The 19,732-nt window shown below is 44.3% G+C and overlaps 1 protein-coding gene across 2 annotated transcripts in view; it reads right to left on the bottom strand.

Moving 5' to 3' along the window:
* Nucleotides 1-8,699, bottom strand: part of ZNF346 (zinc finger protein 346) — a 31,999-nt gene extending 23,300 nt beyond the window's left edge. The window contains exons 1-3 of one of the 2 annotated variants that reach the window (XR_001941028.1): nucleotides 8,539-8,698; nucleotides 2,037-2,140; nucleotides 1,144-1,236 (exon numbers count right to left, since the gene is read on the bottom strand). Coding sequence is in view for 1 of the 2 variants with exons in the window: in XM_018552393.1 (XP_018407895.1) it covers nucleotides 1,144-1,236; nucleotides 2,037-2,140; nucleotides 8,539-8,596 (255 nt within the window). In the remaining variant the exon portion in view is untranslated. Of the gene's footprint in view, nucleotides 1-1,143; nucleotides 1,237-2,036; nucleotides 2,141-8,538 lie in introns of both variants that reach the window. The other variant, XM_018552393.1, reaches the window with a different exon arrangement.
* Nucleotides 8,700-19,732: the final 11,033 nt, after the last annotated feature.

Here is a 19,732-nt window from a genome sequence, read left to right as displayed (position 1 = left end):
ACCCCCTCTTTGAATTATTAAAACGCAAAAACTGGGCATTTAGTGGCAATTAAAAAGAAAAAAAAACATCAATTCTAACATCACAATCTACTCTTTAGCTACTACTATTTAAAAGGTCCACGACAGGTTTAGCACTTTAAATGCCAGCTTCAAGCCAAGTTTAAAGGCCATTTCCACCTTTGCAGATATTTTTAAAAACATATGCCAGTAATGTACACCAAGTGTACATGAAGCAGACATATGCAGCTGATGTATATGAACACAAACGTATGTTTGGTTAGCTCTCCTCTTCGTATCCACATGGAAACGTGTGCCTCTGCGCTGTGCAAGCAGTGTGCATATCCAAACCCCCCCACCCCCCAACAGTGTTGTGTATGTAAAGGCAGAGCTAGTGTTTACTGGTCATGTTATAATGGGTGACAGGGAGGGGGGCAGCTAATTACAGTCTGACACCCTGGTGTCAGACTGATTTTCCAGTGGAGAACATTTTTAATTCAGGCCTAATAAAACCTTCATATAAAAAATGAAGAAAGCCTGCAATGCGAGTCATGAAAATGTGCACCACTACACCTCTACATTACCACAGTAAATGCTAATCACTTACAAAAAGGTGGGAATGGACTTTAAGATTGTGACTCCAAGGGTTAGTTCACACCAGAAAATGCATCACAACTGCGTGCGTCGATCCCTTTTGATGCATTTTTCTCCCTGGAGGTTGCCACAATCGATGCAGTTTCTTTTTTGTATGCAGTCCGTTGCGTTTTTGTGCGTTTTATGCATTTAGTGCAGTTAGAGGCAGGTAAAATAGGACAAGCAGTACTTTTTCTGACTGCAGTTGAACTGACTGCACTGATGTGAATTAGGCACAAGAAAACCCAAAGGAAAGCATTGTGATGTATTTTAACTGCAGCAGTTGAAATATACAGACTGCATCACAACTGCATATGGTGTGAACTGGCCCTTAGAGGGGCACAAAGAAAAGAAAACTGATTTATATCAAGTATCAGACCATTCAAAACCATGAAAGTTCAAAGAACGGTCTCTGAAGACTTCAATATATAGCGTTACAAATTACAGCTAAAGTTCCACTGCATTTGTCAATACTACTGAAAGAATCACTTTTGAGTAAGATAAGACTATTACCAAAGCGCCATCAGCTCTCCTTTTTGCTGGTGTTACACCTTCTCCCTGGTGAATGGACAAGTACCGGTGATATTTAACAGCATGTTTCCTGCTCTGAAGAATAAAAAAAAAACATTTACATATTTAGTGATACAAAAACATAAAACAAACCTACAGGTTGTCTATTAATAGTGTCAAAATGCAGGACCCTGCAGTGGCTTCAAATAGGTTTGTTAACCATTAAGCAGGCCTAGGGAGCCCTTTAACCCCAGACCCAACTAAATAGAGGCCTTGACTTTTAAGCCAACTTGGAACTAACTTATGCCGTCCCATCTATTTAATGATCCAGCATGAGTGACACAAACTGATTAATTATAAGGGAGAAGATTTGTAGAAAGGTGAGCCAGAAGTCAACACCTTATGTATGACGTGAACCTGTGATTAAGCTTCCAGAACCACAGAAAACCAATAGAAGATTAACAAATACTTGTACACATGCTGTTGTTGGGCCCCTTTGGTGCAGGCTGGGGGATTATATTAGATCTGGGAGGGCCATTGTCCAAGTCGTCACCCAACAGTATCATTGGGAAACTGGTAAGCTGATTGCATTTGAAAATTATTACTATAGGAAAGCAGAAAAATTTGGACATCGGGATCAATGTGAATAATCAGTAGGAGGATACTCGTCTGAGTGAGGCACATTACTAGCGCCGGGCACGAGAGTGCGGGATGGACCTCTAAAAATGCCCACCCGCATCCAAGAAGCCGCTGTCCGGCCCTTTAATTACAACGGCAGGACAGCAGGCGGTTAAACCCACCACAAACTATACTTCTTAAACTTGTACGCACAAGTGCACACGCTTTTACACAGACTGATCACCTGAGAGGTTTACTTTAAACATTGAGACATTTACCTGATAATGTGCTAGCTTCTGTGACTCAGAAATCAAAACAGCACTGCATACTTTACAGTGGCCATCAGAGAAAAGGTGGCTGTTTTCTTGGATTAGACGATTTACTGAAAATAAGAATACAAGAGAAGTGTTAAAATAAGGATTTTACACGGCATACAAAAATCCTTTCTTTGAGCCCATTGAGGGACATATGAAGTGTTTAACCTTATAGTTATGCCGACATCTACAGGAGGATTGGACAATGGCAAATTAAAATTGTAGGCCAGCCCAGAATAAACCCTCCTACTACAGTAGCAAAGCAGTACCAAGAGCATGATCAAAAACACAGGGAAGTAGAACCTGAGACAGAAGAACAACGTCTTAGTTGAGATGGAAGACAGAGACTACCTTTAGGTAAGTTCCGGGCTTCAACACAAACATGTTCCTATATAAAACCTAAAATGTTCCTTAAGACAGGGGTCTCAAACATCCGGCCCTCCAGCTGGTGAAACTACAAATCCCATGATGCATCTCTCTTCGGGAGTCATGTCTGTGAGAATCTTGCAATGCCTCATGGGATTTGTAGTTCCACCACAGCTGGAGGGCCAGAGGTTTGAGACCCCTGCCTTAAGAGTACAAGACCACCAGTAAAGACACTCGCCCTATCTTGTAGGGGAGCATTGAGAGAGAAAAAGGTCTCTAATGTGTTCAAATGGTGTTTTTTGAAATTCAGAACCAAATTTAGTTTCCATAGAGTCACAGGTGACCAAATAGGAGGAGCTACATGGGGGACTCCCAGTAGAAAGGTATTTAATCAATGAATGAGGTGCCAATGGTCTTTGAAACAAGATGGAAAGAACAGAAGCCTGACCTTTAATGGCGCGGAGGTCCAAACAATGGTCCAGCTGAAGGAAGGAGAGGGATTGTACCCCTGAAATCTCCTAAGGTGGAAGCCCCAAGACTTACACCAAGTGAAGTATGCTTTCCAAGTCTTATAACAGACCTCGCCAGAAGTAGATTTCCTAGCTTTTAACATTGTGTAAATTAAAATTTCAGAGATCCCACTGTCCCTCAAAACCTGGGCTTCAAGAGCCATGCTGTTCGAGTAAGCAACTGTGATGCAGGATGGAAAATCTGGCCCTGGGACAGAAGATCCGAATGCTCTGACAGTGCCCATGGACCATACACCAGGTTGGAATACCTCATCCTACTGAGCCACTCAGGAGAAACAAGGCTCACCTAAATGCCCTGTAATTAAGCCAGATTGGTGAAACGCATGTTTTGTTTCATAGTATGTACTTTTTATATCAATAAAAAGTTACTTTAAATTTACAAAGATTCATGAAGTGCAGTTTGTTTGCAAGAAGAATCCATACATTGGAGGCGTGTCCGTTTTGCCCACGCCCGTGATATGATTACTATTTAATGTGGCCTGGGAATTGGAGCAGTGAATTGTCTGTATTGCCAAATAAATTGTTTCAAGGGAGAAAAGGCAAAAGATCAGGGTATACTAAATCACACATCTTCTGCTTCCACTAGAGCAGTGGTTCTCAATCTGTGTAACCTCACGACCCACATTTGTCCTTAGTCATTAAGTTGTGACCCAAGTTGCACTGCAATGGAACTCATGGCATTGCAGTATCACACATGTTCCGATGAGGGCAATAGAACTATGGGTGGGAGATGCGTTTGGGGTGCCATTCAAATGAATGACAATGCACTTCTCATACCGGAACGCATAGGAGGTGCGATTGCGTGGTACAGTGTGTTAATCGCACTGAATGGGCCCTCAAAAACACTGACACATTCTCACGCACACATACGCACTTCAAAAACAAAATTTTGTTTTAAGGTCCACCTAGTCTCCCTACCTTGCGGGATTTTTGGAGCGTTTTTTATGGCAGAAAAAAGCGCTACAAAACACTCAGTGTGAACCAGGACTTTTACCCATATCTTTAAAACAACAAACACACCTTTAGAAATGTTTAGTAATGACAATCTACAAACACATACTTCAAGATAACTGCAGGCTTTGTATTCTTTGCATACCCTATTTCTCTTTTCTTTCCCAGTCTTCGGACAGTGGCCATGTTACTAGATCTCCTATTGCTTCCTGGAACTCTGGCACATGTGACCATGCACATCTCAGGGGAGGAAAATGCCTTGCCCTGAGATCAACATTCATGTGTTCTAAAATGTATTTGCCAAAAGTATTTGCCTGGGGGTCTACCTCAGCTTATTGTGGCACATCTGACTACAACACTACAATAATGTAAAGCCTCTCATTTCAGGAATACATGCCGAGCAGTACACATTGAAGTGGAAGTAAAAATCACCAGGTAGAATCTTTTGGCACAAGAGACATAAGTGGCAGGGCTTAGCCTAGACATCAAGCACTTTGTAACTATGTCAAACTAAATCAAAAGGGATAGCAGCTTTCACCTTGTGTCACCTGCTGTTAAAGAGACCCTTCACCAGACCACAATGATCTGCTGATAAAACTATATGGGCATTTAACATTTTATGCATGTTATTTACCTGTACAAGCCTTACTTGTGCAGACATCAAAAAGCTCTAAGACTGCTGTGCTCCACCATTTTTCTTTGATGTTTGCAGCACGAGCATACTCAACAGCTGTCACTCAACTGAGATTAATTCCCCATCACTCGTCTCCCAGCAGCTACATAGTCAAGTAGGTAAGTGAAGGGAGGGGTGAAGGAGCTGGCCCAGCACAGGTTAAAAAAAAGAAGGCTATGACGTTCAAGGAGGGAAGGGGCTGTGCTATCGAACTGACTCTTCCTGGAGCAATCAAATGTGCCAGCAAGTTCAGGAGGCACAAGCGAATAAATATTTTATGGAACAAAACACCACTGCAAGCGAGCATTTAAAATACTTGATCTTGTTTTGTTTTACCAGCATTATTTTAAGACAGTGACAGGTAATTTTAGTTTTATATCTCCACTTTAAGCATTTATTTTTGAACACTCTCGAACAAGCTGTAGCAGACGACCACAGAAGTAGGAATGCTGTAAAATACTTATGAAAGAATATTTAAATCAATGCACACTGCTTTCTTTGGTTGATATTTCAAAGCATTCCTGCTTTTCCATGGTGGTGATCCCAACATTTTTTTCTTACTACTTCTGATGGGAAGACGGTTGTTCTTTATCCATGTTGAACTCTTATTAAAACCACTTTCCCTGAGCAGCTAATTTATGATGAAACAAATTGCTAAACATGTAATCGATTATAATCGATTATGTCGATTAGTTGTTGCAGCCCTAGTTAATAGCTTATATTAATAGATACCAGATCCTTACTATGTACACCACTTGTACATTTAGCCATTAGAACCTTCCTTTTCCAGGTGTTAAATAAAAACTCGGCAACAGAAAATCCATTTTCTACCAATAAGCCAGTATGATGGCGAAACATAGTAAACTTCCTGCCATTCAACACTATGCTGACAGGCATGTCTGCCTGTGCACAGATGTGTTGCGTCTGCTACTGACTTGCAAGTAAGGCTTGCCATACACCTATATGTATGGAGGAATCCTAAAACTAAACCGTGTGGATGGAGACATATTCCGTTGCAGCTATTGTATTTTGACAGTCAGCCCTGCCTAAATCTGGTCAGCAAAAAAATGCTGGGGGGAGGGGTTTAGGGCCCATTCGGGGCCCTGTCACACCATGACAGGACCAGATATGCACCCGTTCCAGTGTGTTTTGCTTTTTTTAGGGGGTAATGTCATTATGCAAAGTAGCCTCTTCCTGCTGCATGTCATAGCTTCTGTTGTGTTCCGGTGCTGTGCTTTTGTGATGTGTTCCAGTGCAGGAACAATGTGACAGCATTTTTTTTTCCTCCACCGGAACATACTGGTGTAAACAGAGCCCAAAAATCACATACAAATGCATTGGGATGCATTTTTTGGTGCGTTAGAAAAATGTAAAGTACCGCATCTGATCCGGACATGGTGTGAATCCCAATGCACTTGTATGCGATTTCAGGGCTCTGTTCATACCAGTGCAGGAAAAATAAATTGAAAAAAATACTGCATGTCACATTTTCTCTGCACTGGAACGCAACAGAATGAAAAAAAAAAACTATATGACCCGAGACATCCTGAATAAAACAATACAAGCAGGACTAAAAAACGGCGTTCAATTGCATCCTGATTTTACACGAATGAGAAGAGCCAAAAAGGAGCGCTGTCGTGAGTACAAACTCTTCATGTATTATGATTGCATGCATACTGCTCTTTTGAGGTAGCTGCATACTGCTCTTTTGATGTAGATGCACGCTGATTTCATGCATACTGCTCTTTTGAGGTAGCTGCACACTGATTGCATGCATACTGCTCTTTTGAGGTAGCTGCACGCTGATTTCATGCATACTGCTCTTTTGAGGTAGCTGCACGCTGATTTCATGCATACTGCTCTTTTGAGGTAGCTGCACAATGATTGCATGCATACTGCTCTTTTGATGTAGCTGCACACTGATTGCATGCATATGGCTCTTTTTATGTAGTTGCACACTGATAGCATGCATACTGCTCTTTTGATGTAGCTGCAAACTGACTGCATGTACCCTGCTCTTTTGTAGATCTTTGTTACAGGACTGCAATAGCCATCAAACACTCACTAGTTCACACAAACAAGAGGATGTGCTACGAGCAGAAAGTGACCTCAGAGATTAATCTGAAAGACAACCCCCCCCCAAAAAAAACCCTGCACTGGAATGTATCTAGAATGCGTCACAAATGCGTGCAGATCTGGTGCATGGACATGGTGTGACAGGGCCCTCAATGTGTATGGCCAGCTTAAGAATACACATGCCATTTGGAAAATAATTACTTATCCTGTAGTTGGGCTGTTACTGAAGAATTTACTGTCCAGTCATGACACAGGTACACTGTAGAAACCCTCAGAGATCCCAACAGAGTCGGGGGTTTATTAGCTCAATCACACAGCATAGACTTTCCAGCTGCAGTGAGAAATCAGCAGATTTCTGATTCACAGGGGGATCACTCCGTGTGCAATTACATCCGAACACCAGCGGAAAAACAACTTAGTTCAAAATAAGTCCATTTAACTGTATGCTTATATGCAAGCCCCTTATTTAATCCAATTGGGTTTCTGCATACTTAATGCCTCTGCTGCTGCAAAGAAATCCATCTCTGAAGCAACAGAGGCACTAGGTATGCAGGAACCCAATTACTAAAATGATTAGGGGAGCGCACAGATGTGATCACATCTTGGAGTGATGCTATTCTTTCACTAGCCAAAGTCTTGTCCACTGCTTTGTGTGCAATAAAAAAAAAAATTGTCAGCACCTTTTATATTTCCTGGTAGGTATGCAAGGAAAATAAAAATTACCTGAATAGAAATACATTTGTGTTTCAACTACATCTAGCTGCGTGGCCACTTATACACTCGAAGCTAGAACGCACAATTAAAACATATATATTAGTACACATGCCTTTATAGTAGGCATGTTTAGGGATTTTTGTTAAAAGTTCTGCTTTCACTTGATGCAGCACAGAAGGCTTAAGGCCTGGTTCACACCTGTACGTTTTGTAGCGCGTTCAACGCTCTACAAAACGCTCAAACATGAAAATCCCATTGTTTTCTATGGGTATGGTTCACACCTTGCCGTATTTCATCCCGTCTGAACGCGCTACAAAACGGCCTGCGCACGAAAAGGTACATGAGCTTTGCGGTGTTTTTATCGGGCGTTTCCATTGGGATACAGCCAAGTAGCTTTTTTTTAACTGCAAACGCGCGTCACGAAACGTGCGACAAAGGCGCATATTCGATATGCCTAGGTGTGAACAGAGCCTAAAGAGTACATGTACTTCCCCAATTATCACTCTCATGCTCACTCCTCTCCCCCTATCCCTTTATTTATCTCACGCTTCCCCTTATTCCTCCATCTCTCTCTCCAGGCTCTTTTCTCCCGCTCCCCTCTCCCTCCATTTCTCCCGCTCCCCTCTCTCTCTCTAATACCCTTCTCCCACCATCTCTTCCCTTCTCCCACCATCTCTTCCCTTCTCCCACCATCTCTTCCCTTCTCCCACCATCTCTTCCCTTCTCCCACCATCTCTTCCCTTCTCCCACCATCTCTTCCCCCATGCCTTCCCCTCTCCCGCTCTCTTCCTCTATCCCACCATCTCTCTTCCCCGGTCCCTCTTCCCCTATCCCTCCCTCTCCCCCCCTCTCTCTTCCCCTCCCCCCACCCGCGCCATCTTTGTCACGCTCCCCTCTGCAGTCCTTCTCATACAAACGTGGACAAACAGAACTATGGATCCGTACAGTGTTTGTGTTCTGTAACAAGACCTGTGGAGGATGATGACTTGTCGCCCCTATAGATCTCCCCCCTCCCAGCCCCTAGGTGAAAGCAGAATGCCGAGGCCTGCAGTGTCTACGTAGATGAGCCGGCGTTCATAGAAAGGCCTAGGCCGGTCACACCCCCTCGACCTTGGATACCTGCAGCCCGTTGACACCCTTCCTAAACCGAGCTTACCTTCGTCTATCCCCACAGGCAGTTTCATCTCATTCCCGTTATCGATTACGTCCGCCATCTTCTCGCTGCTAAGTGACCCTCCGTGCACACGACAAAATCCACGCGCTCACTGGGCTAATCTCGCGAGATTAATGGCCCGAGCGTAATTCAAGGCGCCTAGTGTGTCCGCCTACAACAACAAAGCTTTATTGCGAGGAGAACAATGAGCAAATGTTTTACACACAGTAAACAAGACAGTAGCAAAACGTCATTGTGTCTGATAAACACACCTCTAGTGACATATAGTTTTAGATAGATGTGAACTGTAAGGAGAATTACATGTAAAGTGCAAATAAAGACAAAACTTTTTTGTGGTGAGCAATTAGATCCCCTGTAAGATTTTTATTGCTATCTTTGTCACCATATGGGATTCGCCCTCTGTCCTGTGAACTGTTATCCTTTAAAGTGGGGACGGGGTAGGAAGCTGACAGGGGGTATAACCCTCCCTTATGCATATGGACGTGAAAGATGGTATGAAAGGCGGAGTTAGCCTTTGAATAATATCCAGATGCAAGAAGCAGGTGACGTAGAAAGCAATGTCTGTCCAGCCTCTGTGAACGCGCCAGTAATGAACATTCACCAAAGGCCCCCTGTGCAAAAAAGCTTATTGGGCCCAGGTCTGGATTTACTTCTCAGGAGCCTGTAGGCAGAGAAATTTGAAGGTGGCTGGGCGGGGTCTCAGGAGGCTGTGCAGGGTCTTAGGAGGGCTGTTAGGGGTCTCAAAGAGGCTGTGAGGGGTCTCAAAGAGGCTGCGAGGGGTCTCAAAGAGGCTGCGAGGGGTCTCAAAGAGGCTGTGAGGGGTCAATGCTGTGCGAGGTCTTAGGGTTGTGCAAGGTCTTAGGAGGGCTGTGCAGGGTCTTAGGAGGGTGGTGCAAGGTCTTAGGAGGGCTGTGCAGGGTCTATGATGGGCTGTGCGGGGCCTATGGGGGGCTGTGCGGGGTCTATGGGGGTCTCCGGTTGGTCTCCAGGGTGGGTGTAGGCAGTGTGATTTCAGGAAAATAAGATGTACGTGCACCGGCTTCAATTTAACCATTTACAGTGCCAGTATCAGCACTTAGTATCGAGGCATTTTCACGAGTACAGGTACTCGTGAAAATGACCAGTATCGGTGCATCCCTAGCCACAAGAAAGGATATGAGAGAAGTGAAGGGGGACCTCTCTTTACAAATCAGAAGCTGGCTATTACGAGAGGCTACTTTACAAGGCATACTTTGGCAAATTGGAACTGCTATCCAATGCAACAATATTTATAATTTCCTTTGTAAGATAAAAGCTGATGTATTTGTCACATTTCCACTTTCCTTTAGGCAAATATTTACATAACAATGTGCACATTAAGGAAGAAGTTTTTGGGGCGTAAAACATACTCTCCCCGCTGCTTAGAGTCGGCGTTGGATGCTTCAGCTGTCACATGCCAGCTCTATGCCGGGAGCTGAGCTATCATATAACCTTTGATTGCTCAGAGCCAGATGTCACTTAGGCAGCAGGGTGGATCCCGACAATATTGTCGGGATCCTTACTTGCTGCAGTGTGGCTTTGAGCTGGCAACCACATTGCCATAAGCCACATTGGCCAATAAAGAGGTTCTTGCCACTCTCTGGAAAGAACGACATGTTAGGAAGTGTTAGGCTTTTTTTTAATGTTCCTATGTCTGTCGCAACTTCCCAGCTCCTTCTGGTGGTTGCCTGTCAAAGAAGTCTTTGTCAGATGATGGCTAATGAGCCTGGCTACATACCTCCAGCATCTCTCCATTAGTTGTGGGCTAATGAGTCTGGCCACACACCCCTCAGCCTTGGAATTGGCTTGTGGCACTTTATTTGGGCATCACAAGTCCAGGCCACAATATACTCTGACTGAAGTGTCTTTATCTGGTCTTGACAAGAGGTTCCCCTGCAGCACCTTTTCCAGATGGTGCAATTTTGCTCCCTTCGTGACGGCAGGATAAGCTCTGGCATTTTCCAATTGTAATGTGGATTCAAAAGGGTGGCCAACTAATAGCCTCTTTCCTTGATGGGCCAAATCCTGGGGTCTCTACACAGGCACCGAAGCATTAATAAGCCCATCACCACAAATTTCCTTGTGCCCTCAAGTATCTCACCCCACCCATGTACAACTCCTACGGTTTGGGAGACGTGAAATGTACTCCTGAAAGCCAGCTCCATGTCCTCCTCACTGCTGTCACCCCAAACCCCTTCTTTGTGCTCGTCCTGTGCCTGGTGCTGCCTCACAGGGACAGAGCCAGGATTAAGTGGCCCTCAGACACCAGGAAGTCCTCCTCTTCGTTCTGCTGCTGTGGCTCCAGTGCCTAGTCTAATACACCATGCAGTGCACAAACACCAGAGGAACTGCTGCACCACCACGTTGAGGATGTATGCCAGGCAAGGCATATGTGTCACCATATCAACTTGTGTCACCATACCAGACATACCAACTGCAAAACAGGATAGCCGCATTTTGTCTGGGTCATTGCGTAGGCTCTGGGTCGCTTGGGGGGACTGGTTTTTCTGTAAAGCAGGGGTGAAACTAAAAATCCCATGATGATTCTGTTTCTGGGAGTCATGCCTGTGGCTGTGAGAATCTTGCAATGCCTCATGGAATTTGTAGTTTCACCACAGCTGGAGGGCCAGAGGTTCCCCACCCCTGCTGTATAATCACCGGATGAGGTCATTAGAGGAGAAGGGGTTAAGTTGGAGAACACAGGGCAGCAGCTCCACTGGTTTACCCTGTCCTGCATCCTTCTGATGGTCAGCAAATTTACCCTGTGCACCATAAGAAAGATTTAATGTCCCTGTCCATGTTTGCTGGACCATGTGTAGAGTGGTTATATGGACCCTGCTGCTGACTGCGTGGTCTAGCAGCACCGAGAGGTTAGCTTCCACATGCTGGTGAAGGGCAGGGATGGCCTTATAGGGGGAAAAAAAATTATAGCTGGTAACCGTATAGCCAGCAATTTTGCACATCTGACATTTTGACACAGGGTATGAAAGTTTACTGGGAGAACATTTTTTCTTACATTTCAGCAGCTGGGGAAGAGCACCTGTCTGGTTAAGGATGCAGTTGGAGACAGCAAGATCGGATTAAGAGATTTACTGCAAGGTTCAAACATACACTTGGCTCTTCTCTGCATGACCCCATGCTGGCCATTTTTTCCTCTTGGTGTGCCATAATGTGAGCCTCTCAAACTCGTAAGACTTCCATCCCATAGCTGTATGCAAATGGACATTTTTATATAGTGAGGGAGAGGTGGAGAGGTGGAGAAGGATGAGTGTGGGCTATTTGCTGCCAACCAAATTATTGAGCTTTGTAGTGAACAGTCATGTGTTTCCCAAATGTGGTACCCAAATGGCTGGTAGATTTACCAGACTTTATACGCTGCAGGCAAAGGCTGCAAACCACCACAGTGCTGTCTGTAGCAGGTGTGTGAAATAGGCCCAGACTGCTGAGCTCTGCAGACCAGACCAGGGTAAACCAGTGGCTAGTGTGACAGACAGGTCAGGACCGAATCCACTGTACAGGGCCGTCTTTAACGCAGGGCAAAGAGGGCACTTGCCCCAGGCCCAATCAAGGTTGTGGGGCCCAGAGCATCTGCCCCTTGAGCCCGCTGCCCGCAGAAAATTGCCGATCGGATTGCCTAGAATAATACGTTATGGCAGCAGCCGCATACGGCAATGCCATAACGTATTGTCCTATGCGATCTGCACGATCGCATCCTAAAGTTAGCTCCTCCCACGGCCCCGCCCGCATAGCGTGACATGTCACACGGCACGGGCTTCACTGGAGGACGTGAGGCTGTGCGCACGGGTGTCTCACTTTTTTTCTTGGTGGGGGGCCAAGAAAATGTTTGCCCAGGGTCCGATCAATATTAAAGACGGGCCTGCCACTGTACATCACTAACACATGACTATACGCAGTTCCAAACCAGCCGAGCCATCACAAGGCTGTGGCGATACCACTCCTAGCCTTACCCTGCACAGTGATTTCCCAGTGACAACAATCACAGGCCACCAGACTGATAGCGATCACCACTAGGGCGTTAACCCTTTACACACAAAACAGTAGCTGCCACCACATGTTTTAATGGTAACACGCACAGTTCTCAGACTTAAACAAAGCCTATGACACCACTGTTCTTTCAGACAGAAATATGACAGGTTTCCCTATACAGTAACACTCTTCGTGGAGACAAGGATACTTCAAGTTATTATTTAGAGTGTAGAGATAAACCTAACGATTTTTAAGATCATCCTTTAATATAAGAAATGGTACAGGAAAAATATACAGTAAAAAAAATAAGTTAACAAAAAAGAGACATAACAGTAAAATACAAAGGAATACAAACAGAGTACTTAACAAGTCCTGGGTTTAGTAAGTTCTGAGTTCAGTTTAATGCACAAAAGATGGATCTCAATAGCTTTTTCTCCAAGTGAGGTTTGCAAAGTTTCTACGTTGATGCTAAAGGGGAATTCTTCTTGGATGTTACATGAGCTTTGGTGTTACAAGCTTCTTGATATTCCAATTGCCTCCTCTTGATGTTAAAATGATAGCCTGCTTAGCGGCTTCTGTAGCATCATTTGTCAGTCGTCTAGGGCAGTGTTCCCCAACCCCAGGTCCGCGGATCGGTACCGGTCCGCGGATCAAATGGTACCGGGCCGCACAGTCTCAGTGCGGTCCGGTCATGCAATACATGGCAGTGCACGGTCCCGGTGTTCGAACACCGGGGCCCCGCACTGCCGACGGGCTTCACAGTGAGTGGGCGGGTCCTGTGACTCACCTCCCCTCCCGGCCGCGTCCATAGTAACAGGCGGCGGGAGGGGAGGTGAGTCACAGGAGACGTGTGTGTGTCACACGCCCCGCCCCCAGCAGTGATTGCACACATCGACACATGGCTGCTGCTCCTGGAAGGGTGAGTCTGAGCGGGGGAAGGGGTTTCTTACATCATGTCATTAGACGTGGATTATAATGGGGAATATTACACTGTAATGTTTCCTATTATAATCTATTTCTCTGTTATGTACTGCTATTTTATGTAATTAGAAAAGTGGATTATAATGGGGAATATTACACTGTAATGTTCCCTATTATAATCTATTTCTCTGATTAAATGATTACAGGTAGGCATGTGATCTATCAAAGTTTGAGACTACGTTAGAATGTGTGACCAGTGACGTGGTCACACATTTTAACGCAATCTCGCCCAGTTTTTCGGTGGTGGAATAGGTGAAGAATTCCAACGCTTTCATTTTTTGGTGTAACTGTATTTTATTTTGAAGGCATTTTTAAATACAATTAAATTAAAATTATTAAATCAAAACAATCTAAAATATAAACAATCAACGTCCCCCCCACAACGGGCCACGGTAAAATTATCAAACGCTGACCGGTCCGCGGCGATAAAAAGGTTGGGGAGCATTGGTCTAGGGGACGTCACAGAGCCAGTTCATAAAGCAGGGCTGAGGAGGGTAAGCAGAAGGTCTAAGTCTTTATGATGTCCTGCTCTGCTCCTCCAAAACTATCAATTTCATAACTATGAATATAGCTTAATATTCTTACCTATTACGGTTTTATAAACCCTAAATTATTGTACGTCATGAAATTAGGTTTGGATCAAAACTAAACTTGCCATATGTGCCAATTATGGCTGGCCCAGGAGGGGTAATGTGGCTTGTCAGGCCTCTGATGATCGTATCCCACCCTTGAGTGATGTTTGGATTTCTCTTGATGAGCCACAGGTATTTATGCAATTTATTTTACAATATCACTTTCCAATTCAGAGTTATGATTATTTAATTTGGTGGTAACTTCAGTTTATGGCTTATGGTGATTCTTAGTTTACCTGGGTCAATATCCTTGCCAGACCCTATTGCGTTTACCTAGTTCTGTCAGATGCTAATACATTGGTGATCTGCAATTATGCTTGGTTGACTTTTATTAGCGGTAGGTAGCAAACCTAATTACCGTCACAGCCGGTACATGTGGAGCAGTGTCATGTGGTGGAATAGGGCAGCTATTCCCTCCACCCACTTGCAAGGTGTCCCTAGCCAATTATCCTGCCTCACTGACGTCATTGCTCTCCCTCACTTTCTCAATCTCTCACACCCAGGTATGGTCTGCCACCTCATCATCCCCACCTTCCTCATTGCTGGAGCCCACTTGGTAATAAGCTGCAGGAACATCACTGGCAAATGCTTCTTCTGCACATACTCCTGCAGAAAGTTACTTAAGGTGTGCTCAAATAATTCAGCTGACTTCTCAATGCCAGTTTTGAGGTCAAGGATGGGATTAGCTATAGGAGGGGTAAAAATAAAACTGTGCATTTGCAACTGCTGATGACAATGCACTGCTCTGCAACCTTGGTTAAGCACTCCAACACCTCCTCATGAGCTCTAGCTCTATAGCATATGGGATACATTGTGTGCAGACAACATATCCTCCATACCCTTGGTTCTCAACTGGTGGGTTGCGACCCAAAAGTGGGTCACAGCCCTGTGTTCAGAGTGCCTTCCACTGCGCTAGCTCAGAGGCTCTTCAGCCTCCCTTAGCGCAGCACTAGCAGTCCACGCACTGAGCAGTCATTCTAAATATGCTGCCCGGCGCCAAGTGTCAGGTTGAGGTGGGGTGGGCTGGGGTTATGGCCACGAGGGAGCATTTACCATGCAACCACACCTACTGCACGTTCTGGTGCAGGAGTTAGTTTTCATTACCATTCATGTGCATGGCACCCCAAACGCACCTCCTGTTCGATCGCTTGGACCAGAACACGCTGCACTGCAATGCTGTGTGTTCCAGTGTAGTGCGCCTTGAGTTGCGACTTAATGACTGAGGACAAATGTGGGTCCTGAGGTTACACAGACTGAGAACCACTGCTCTATATTGTATACTGTGGCGCCACTCATTAGTTGTTCCAGCACCTAATGAACTTTAGGGTAAATTGGTATGGTGTGCGAAGGAGATATCACTAAGATACTGGCTCTATAGCAAGCCCAATACCAAAACGTAAATGTGCCCTGCTTCTCAAAGGTGTGGCCCAAGCACCTCTTTGGCCTGCGGATGCAGAACCTCTGCCTCTCCCTTTAAGACTCCCTGACATGGTTAAAATATACTGTATAGTAGTAATTTAATTATAGGTTTAGTATAGTAGTTATTCACTTGCCGATACCGAATACCGAGTACCGGAAGTCCTATTCAGGAAGACAGGCGGCATGTAATGACTCGCCACCTGGCATCCTGAATCGCACTAGGTGACAAGAAAGCATGGAGCCGGCTTTCTGGCCAATCAGGAAGCCGGGCGCCGTGTAATGACGCGGCACCCGGCTTCCTGATTGGCAGGGAAGCCGGGTCCATGCTCCCTCGTCAAGAGGTGAAGAGGGAGCATGAAGCCTGCTTCCCGGCCAATCAGGAAGCCGGGTGCTGCGTCATTACATGTTGCCCGGCTTCCTGATTGGTTGGGAAGGCGGCTCCATGTTCCCTCTTCACAAGTGTAATGCAAGGACGTGCTGCCCGGCTTCCTGATACCGGAAGTATCGTGCTAGGCATCGGAGCATTTTGATCTTCCTACCCTTCATACCGCCACAGCAAGCAAATGTTGGAAGAGGTGGTCTAGTAGTAAAAAAAAAAAAAAAAAGTCGTAGTACAAATAATAATTAGTGATGCACCGATACCGATACTAATATCGGTGCCGATGCAGAGTATTTGGGCGAGTTTGAGTACTTGCCCAAATACTCGGCATCGGCACCGATTCTAGTATCGGTATCGGTGCATCCCTAATTCCTATTTGTACCATTACTTTTTTTTTCTTTTTACTGCTAGACAACCTCTTCCAACATTTGCTTGCTGTGGCGGTATAAGGGTAGGAAGATTAAAATTAAAAGTTAATTGCTTGTACTGTTGCCACCTCTTCTAAAAACGTTTAGCTTGGGGCTGATTTGCAAAAAAAGGAGCACAAAACATTCTTCTAATTTTTATAATGCAATCTTCACTGTATGCTGTTATTCAACAGCTTTGTGATAGTAAGTGAAAGCATCTTTATAAACTAGAAGAATATATCAGTATGATCCCTGCTTTTTATTTTATTAATAGAAAACATTACTACTGTGAATCTAATTAAGCATTTTGGGTTATACATTCCACTCCATCATCCAGATGGCAAAGCATAGCCTTTGTCTTCACAAAATGTAAAATAAATACCTACATATGATACATTCACCCTTGGCAGTCAGAATAAATAATATGTAAAATCCCAGATCACCTACTCATTGTTCTTCTTTGCATAAGATTCCACAAACCATCTGTCCCCTGCAGTAATCCTTGCAAATGGTAGTCATTCAATATATGCAATACAGGTTTATAAATGTTACCAAGTTTAGGACAACTTACAGGTTTAGACTCAATAGCCAAACACCACTAGTCTCTAAATGTGCAGTAGTTTGTAAAGATTATAGCCATCTGCATACTGTATGCTTATTCATCAAATATAAGCAAAACCAACTGGGGTTTTTATGGTACAATAGTAAACCCGGTGCAGGGAGTCCTCGTGGCACTGTTAAGAACAATTGATATGACAAATGAGATCTAGTCCGTAGAGATGGTTCTCTTTTGATGCCTCAAACAATTCCTTTCAACAAGTAGATAATACTTCTCACGTTTCTTTCTGCATCCTTCTAAATTAAAAACACCTGAACTGCATAAAGTCAATCTGTCAAGCAAACAGAACAGCTGTTTGACATACTTTATAAAGAAACTGCCCACTATGACTCTCGAGCTTTGTACTAGCTCTGGGACAATCACAACAGCATGAAAATAGATAACTGAATGATATGTACATTACAAATATTATATGCACAAAGTGAAATTAAAGTGACACCAAACTCAGGAGTTTCATCTTAAAAATGCATTCAAGCACCTAAACTATTAACAAAAATGTATCCTATTTGTGCATCACTCGGCCATAGATCCTCAAATCATCTCTGAATTGGTACTGACACTGTCCTTCCCTCTGGAGGATGGCTACTATTGTTCCCCATGGTCCCTGTGTGTGTTGTAAAAAAGCCACCACTCCAAGCTCGCTCCTGTGATGGACTACAATCTCACATTTAGTTTACTAATTTGTATTGAGATTGTAGTCCATCATGGGAGTGAGCTTGGAGTAGTGGCTACAGGGACCATGGGGAACAAAAGCCTACAAATAGCCAACCTCCAGAAGGAAGTACACTGTCTGCACCAATTCAGAGATGATTTGAGGATCTACAGCCCAGTGATACACAAATATACAGCTTTGTTAATAGTTAAGGTACTTGAAAGGTTTTTAAGAGTCAACTGCTGAGTTTAATGTCACTTTAAGTCCTGGCTTGAGCAGTAGGAAAAACGCTTTTAAACGCCCAACACAATAAATCCCATGACTTTCAAGGGCCCCTATTCACACCTGATTAGAAAAACGCCAAACGTGCAAATAACTGCACGCTGAACCCGCCTGTGCAAACAAGCAAAAACTATACGGCCTAGGTGTGAACCAGGCCTAAGTATAATTACTCCAATACAGTTACCCAGAACATTCTTGTTAGTTGAAAAGCTTTGTTGAAGTTCCCCTGTGCCCCTCCTCCCCCCCCTCCTGGTCCTCCACTGGGCACTCTCCCTTTAATCTAATATAGAGTGACTCCATTCTACTGGAAAAGGAACTTCTCAATATGGATAATTTGCCCTTTAGCAAAAGGCAGCGGTGGAAACATTTCACACTGTTCTGTATAGCATACATTATTATTATATAGCACCAACAGTTTGTGCATCGCTTTACAACATAGGGAAGACATTACAATTACAATACAATTCAAGCCATGATGATACGGAGGGCAAAATATAGGTGAGGCAGAAGTTACTAGGGCAGAGGGAGCTCTATCTGTCCAGAAATGTTGAGGGCTAGGGATAGTGTGTCTGATATGCATCTTTTGTGTTAAAAAGTAGGTGCAGTCAGTCTAGAGCAGCAAACTGGCAGACAGTAGAACTCTTTAAGGGAGAGCATAAGTAGGTGTATTTTGGGAAAAAATGGGTTTCCCTTTAGTTATATGGGCAAAACTGACTGAAATATTTTAGGTACCTTGTTTTTTTCTGAAAGTAGGTGACAGTACTGTCTTCTGAATGCCGGGAAACCACAAGTCAACCACCCCTGAACAGCAATCCACTATGGGCTACTTTTCAGAGGGTGGTAAAAAAAGTCAAACACAGAAACCTGTGTTTTACCATGCTCACCATTTGCAAGCATTATGCCATATGCTCAGTGCAGGGCTGCAGTGCGTGGACAGTGGGGGATGGCGGTTCTACTCAAAGGTATGACCTGACCAGCAGGGGTGGCAAGAGATGGCAGATTTGTGGGGGTAGGTTCATTTTCTCACATTTTGTGAGAAAGTGGAATTACCCTTTAAGCCACATGAAGAAAAAAAAAACCTTGCCCCACTAAATGGTATTTAAAAAAATTTTTTTTTTTGCATTGGTGCATGTCACCTATCGCAGTGCTGGGCTACTGATGCCCTTTTTCAACACCTGGCCTATTAGCCTGGAAAAAGGCCAGAAAAAAAGCTAGTTTTACCTCCCATAGATTCAGTGCACATTCAAATTCACACATTTTACACAGTGTTCACCAAACCAGGCCAGGTTCACTCATCCCAACACATAAGAAGCTAGCAGTTCATCTGAGACTTTATTAAAGAAGAACATAAAAAAAAAGAAGCCCATCATGAAAGCATGCACACATAGTGCATTCATCATTAGGGGTAATTATATTTTCTTAGACAGCAATTTTATGTTTCATTATATTTATTTAGACTGTGGCACTGCAATACTACCACAGAACTCCAACCCCATGCAGGCACCATAGTACTACAGATCCCTAGCTATTTCTATGCAGCCACCTAAGCACCAATCACCCTCTAAAAGGAGTGTAAAACATACTTTCCCCGCTGCTCAGAGCCAGTGTGGGACACTGCAGCAGACATACATCTAAGACCTAGAGCTGAGTGATCGTTCAACCGCTGATCGGTCAACTCGTGGTCTTTTTCCTGAAAGAGCAGTGTCCGTCAGTTACCTCTCCCCGCAGGGATTCCTCCCTCCTCTCTCTGTTGCCCCAGCTCTCATTGGAAGGACAGACAGGGGAAGGAGTGGGTACTGG

The sequence above is a fragment of the Nanorana parkeri genome, unplaced genomic scaffold (assembly GCF_000935625.1).
Source record: "Nanorana parkeri isolate BGI_ZX_2015 unplaced genomic scaffold, ASM93562v1 scaffold87, whole genome shotgun sequence".
In the NCBI taxonomy this organism is placed as follows: Eukaryota; Metazoa; Chordata; class Amphibia; order Anura; family Dicroglossidae; genus Nanorana; species Nanorana parkeri.
This window is presented reverse-complemented; position numbering and strand designations above follow the sequence as displayed.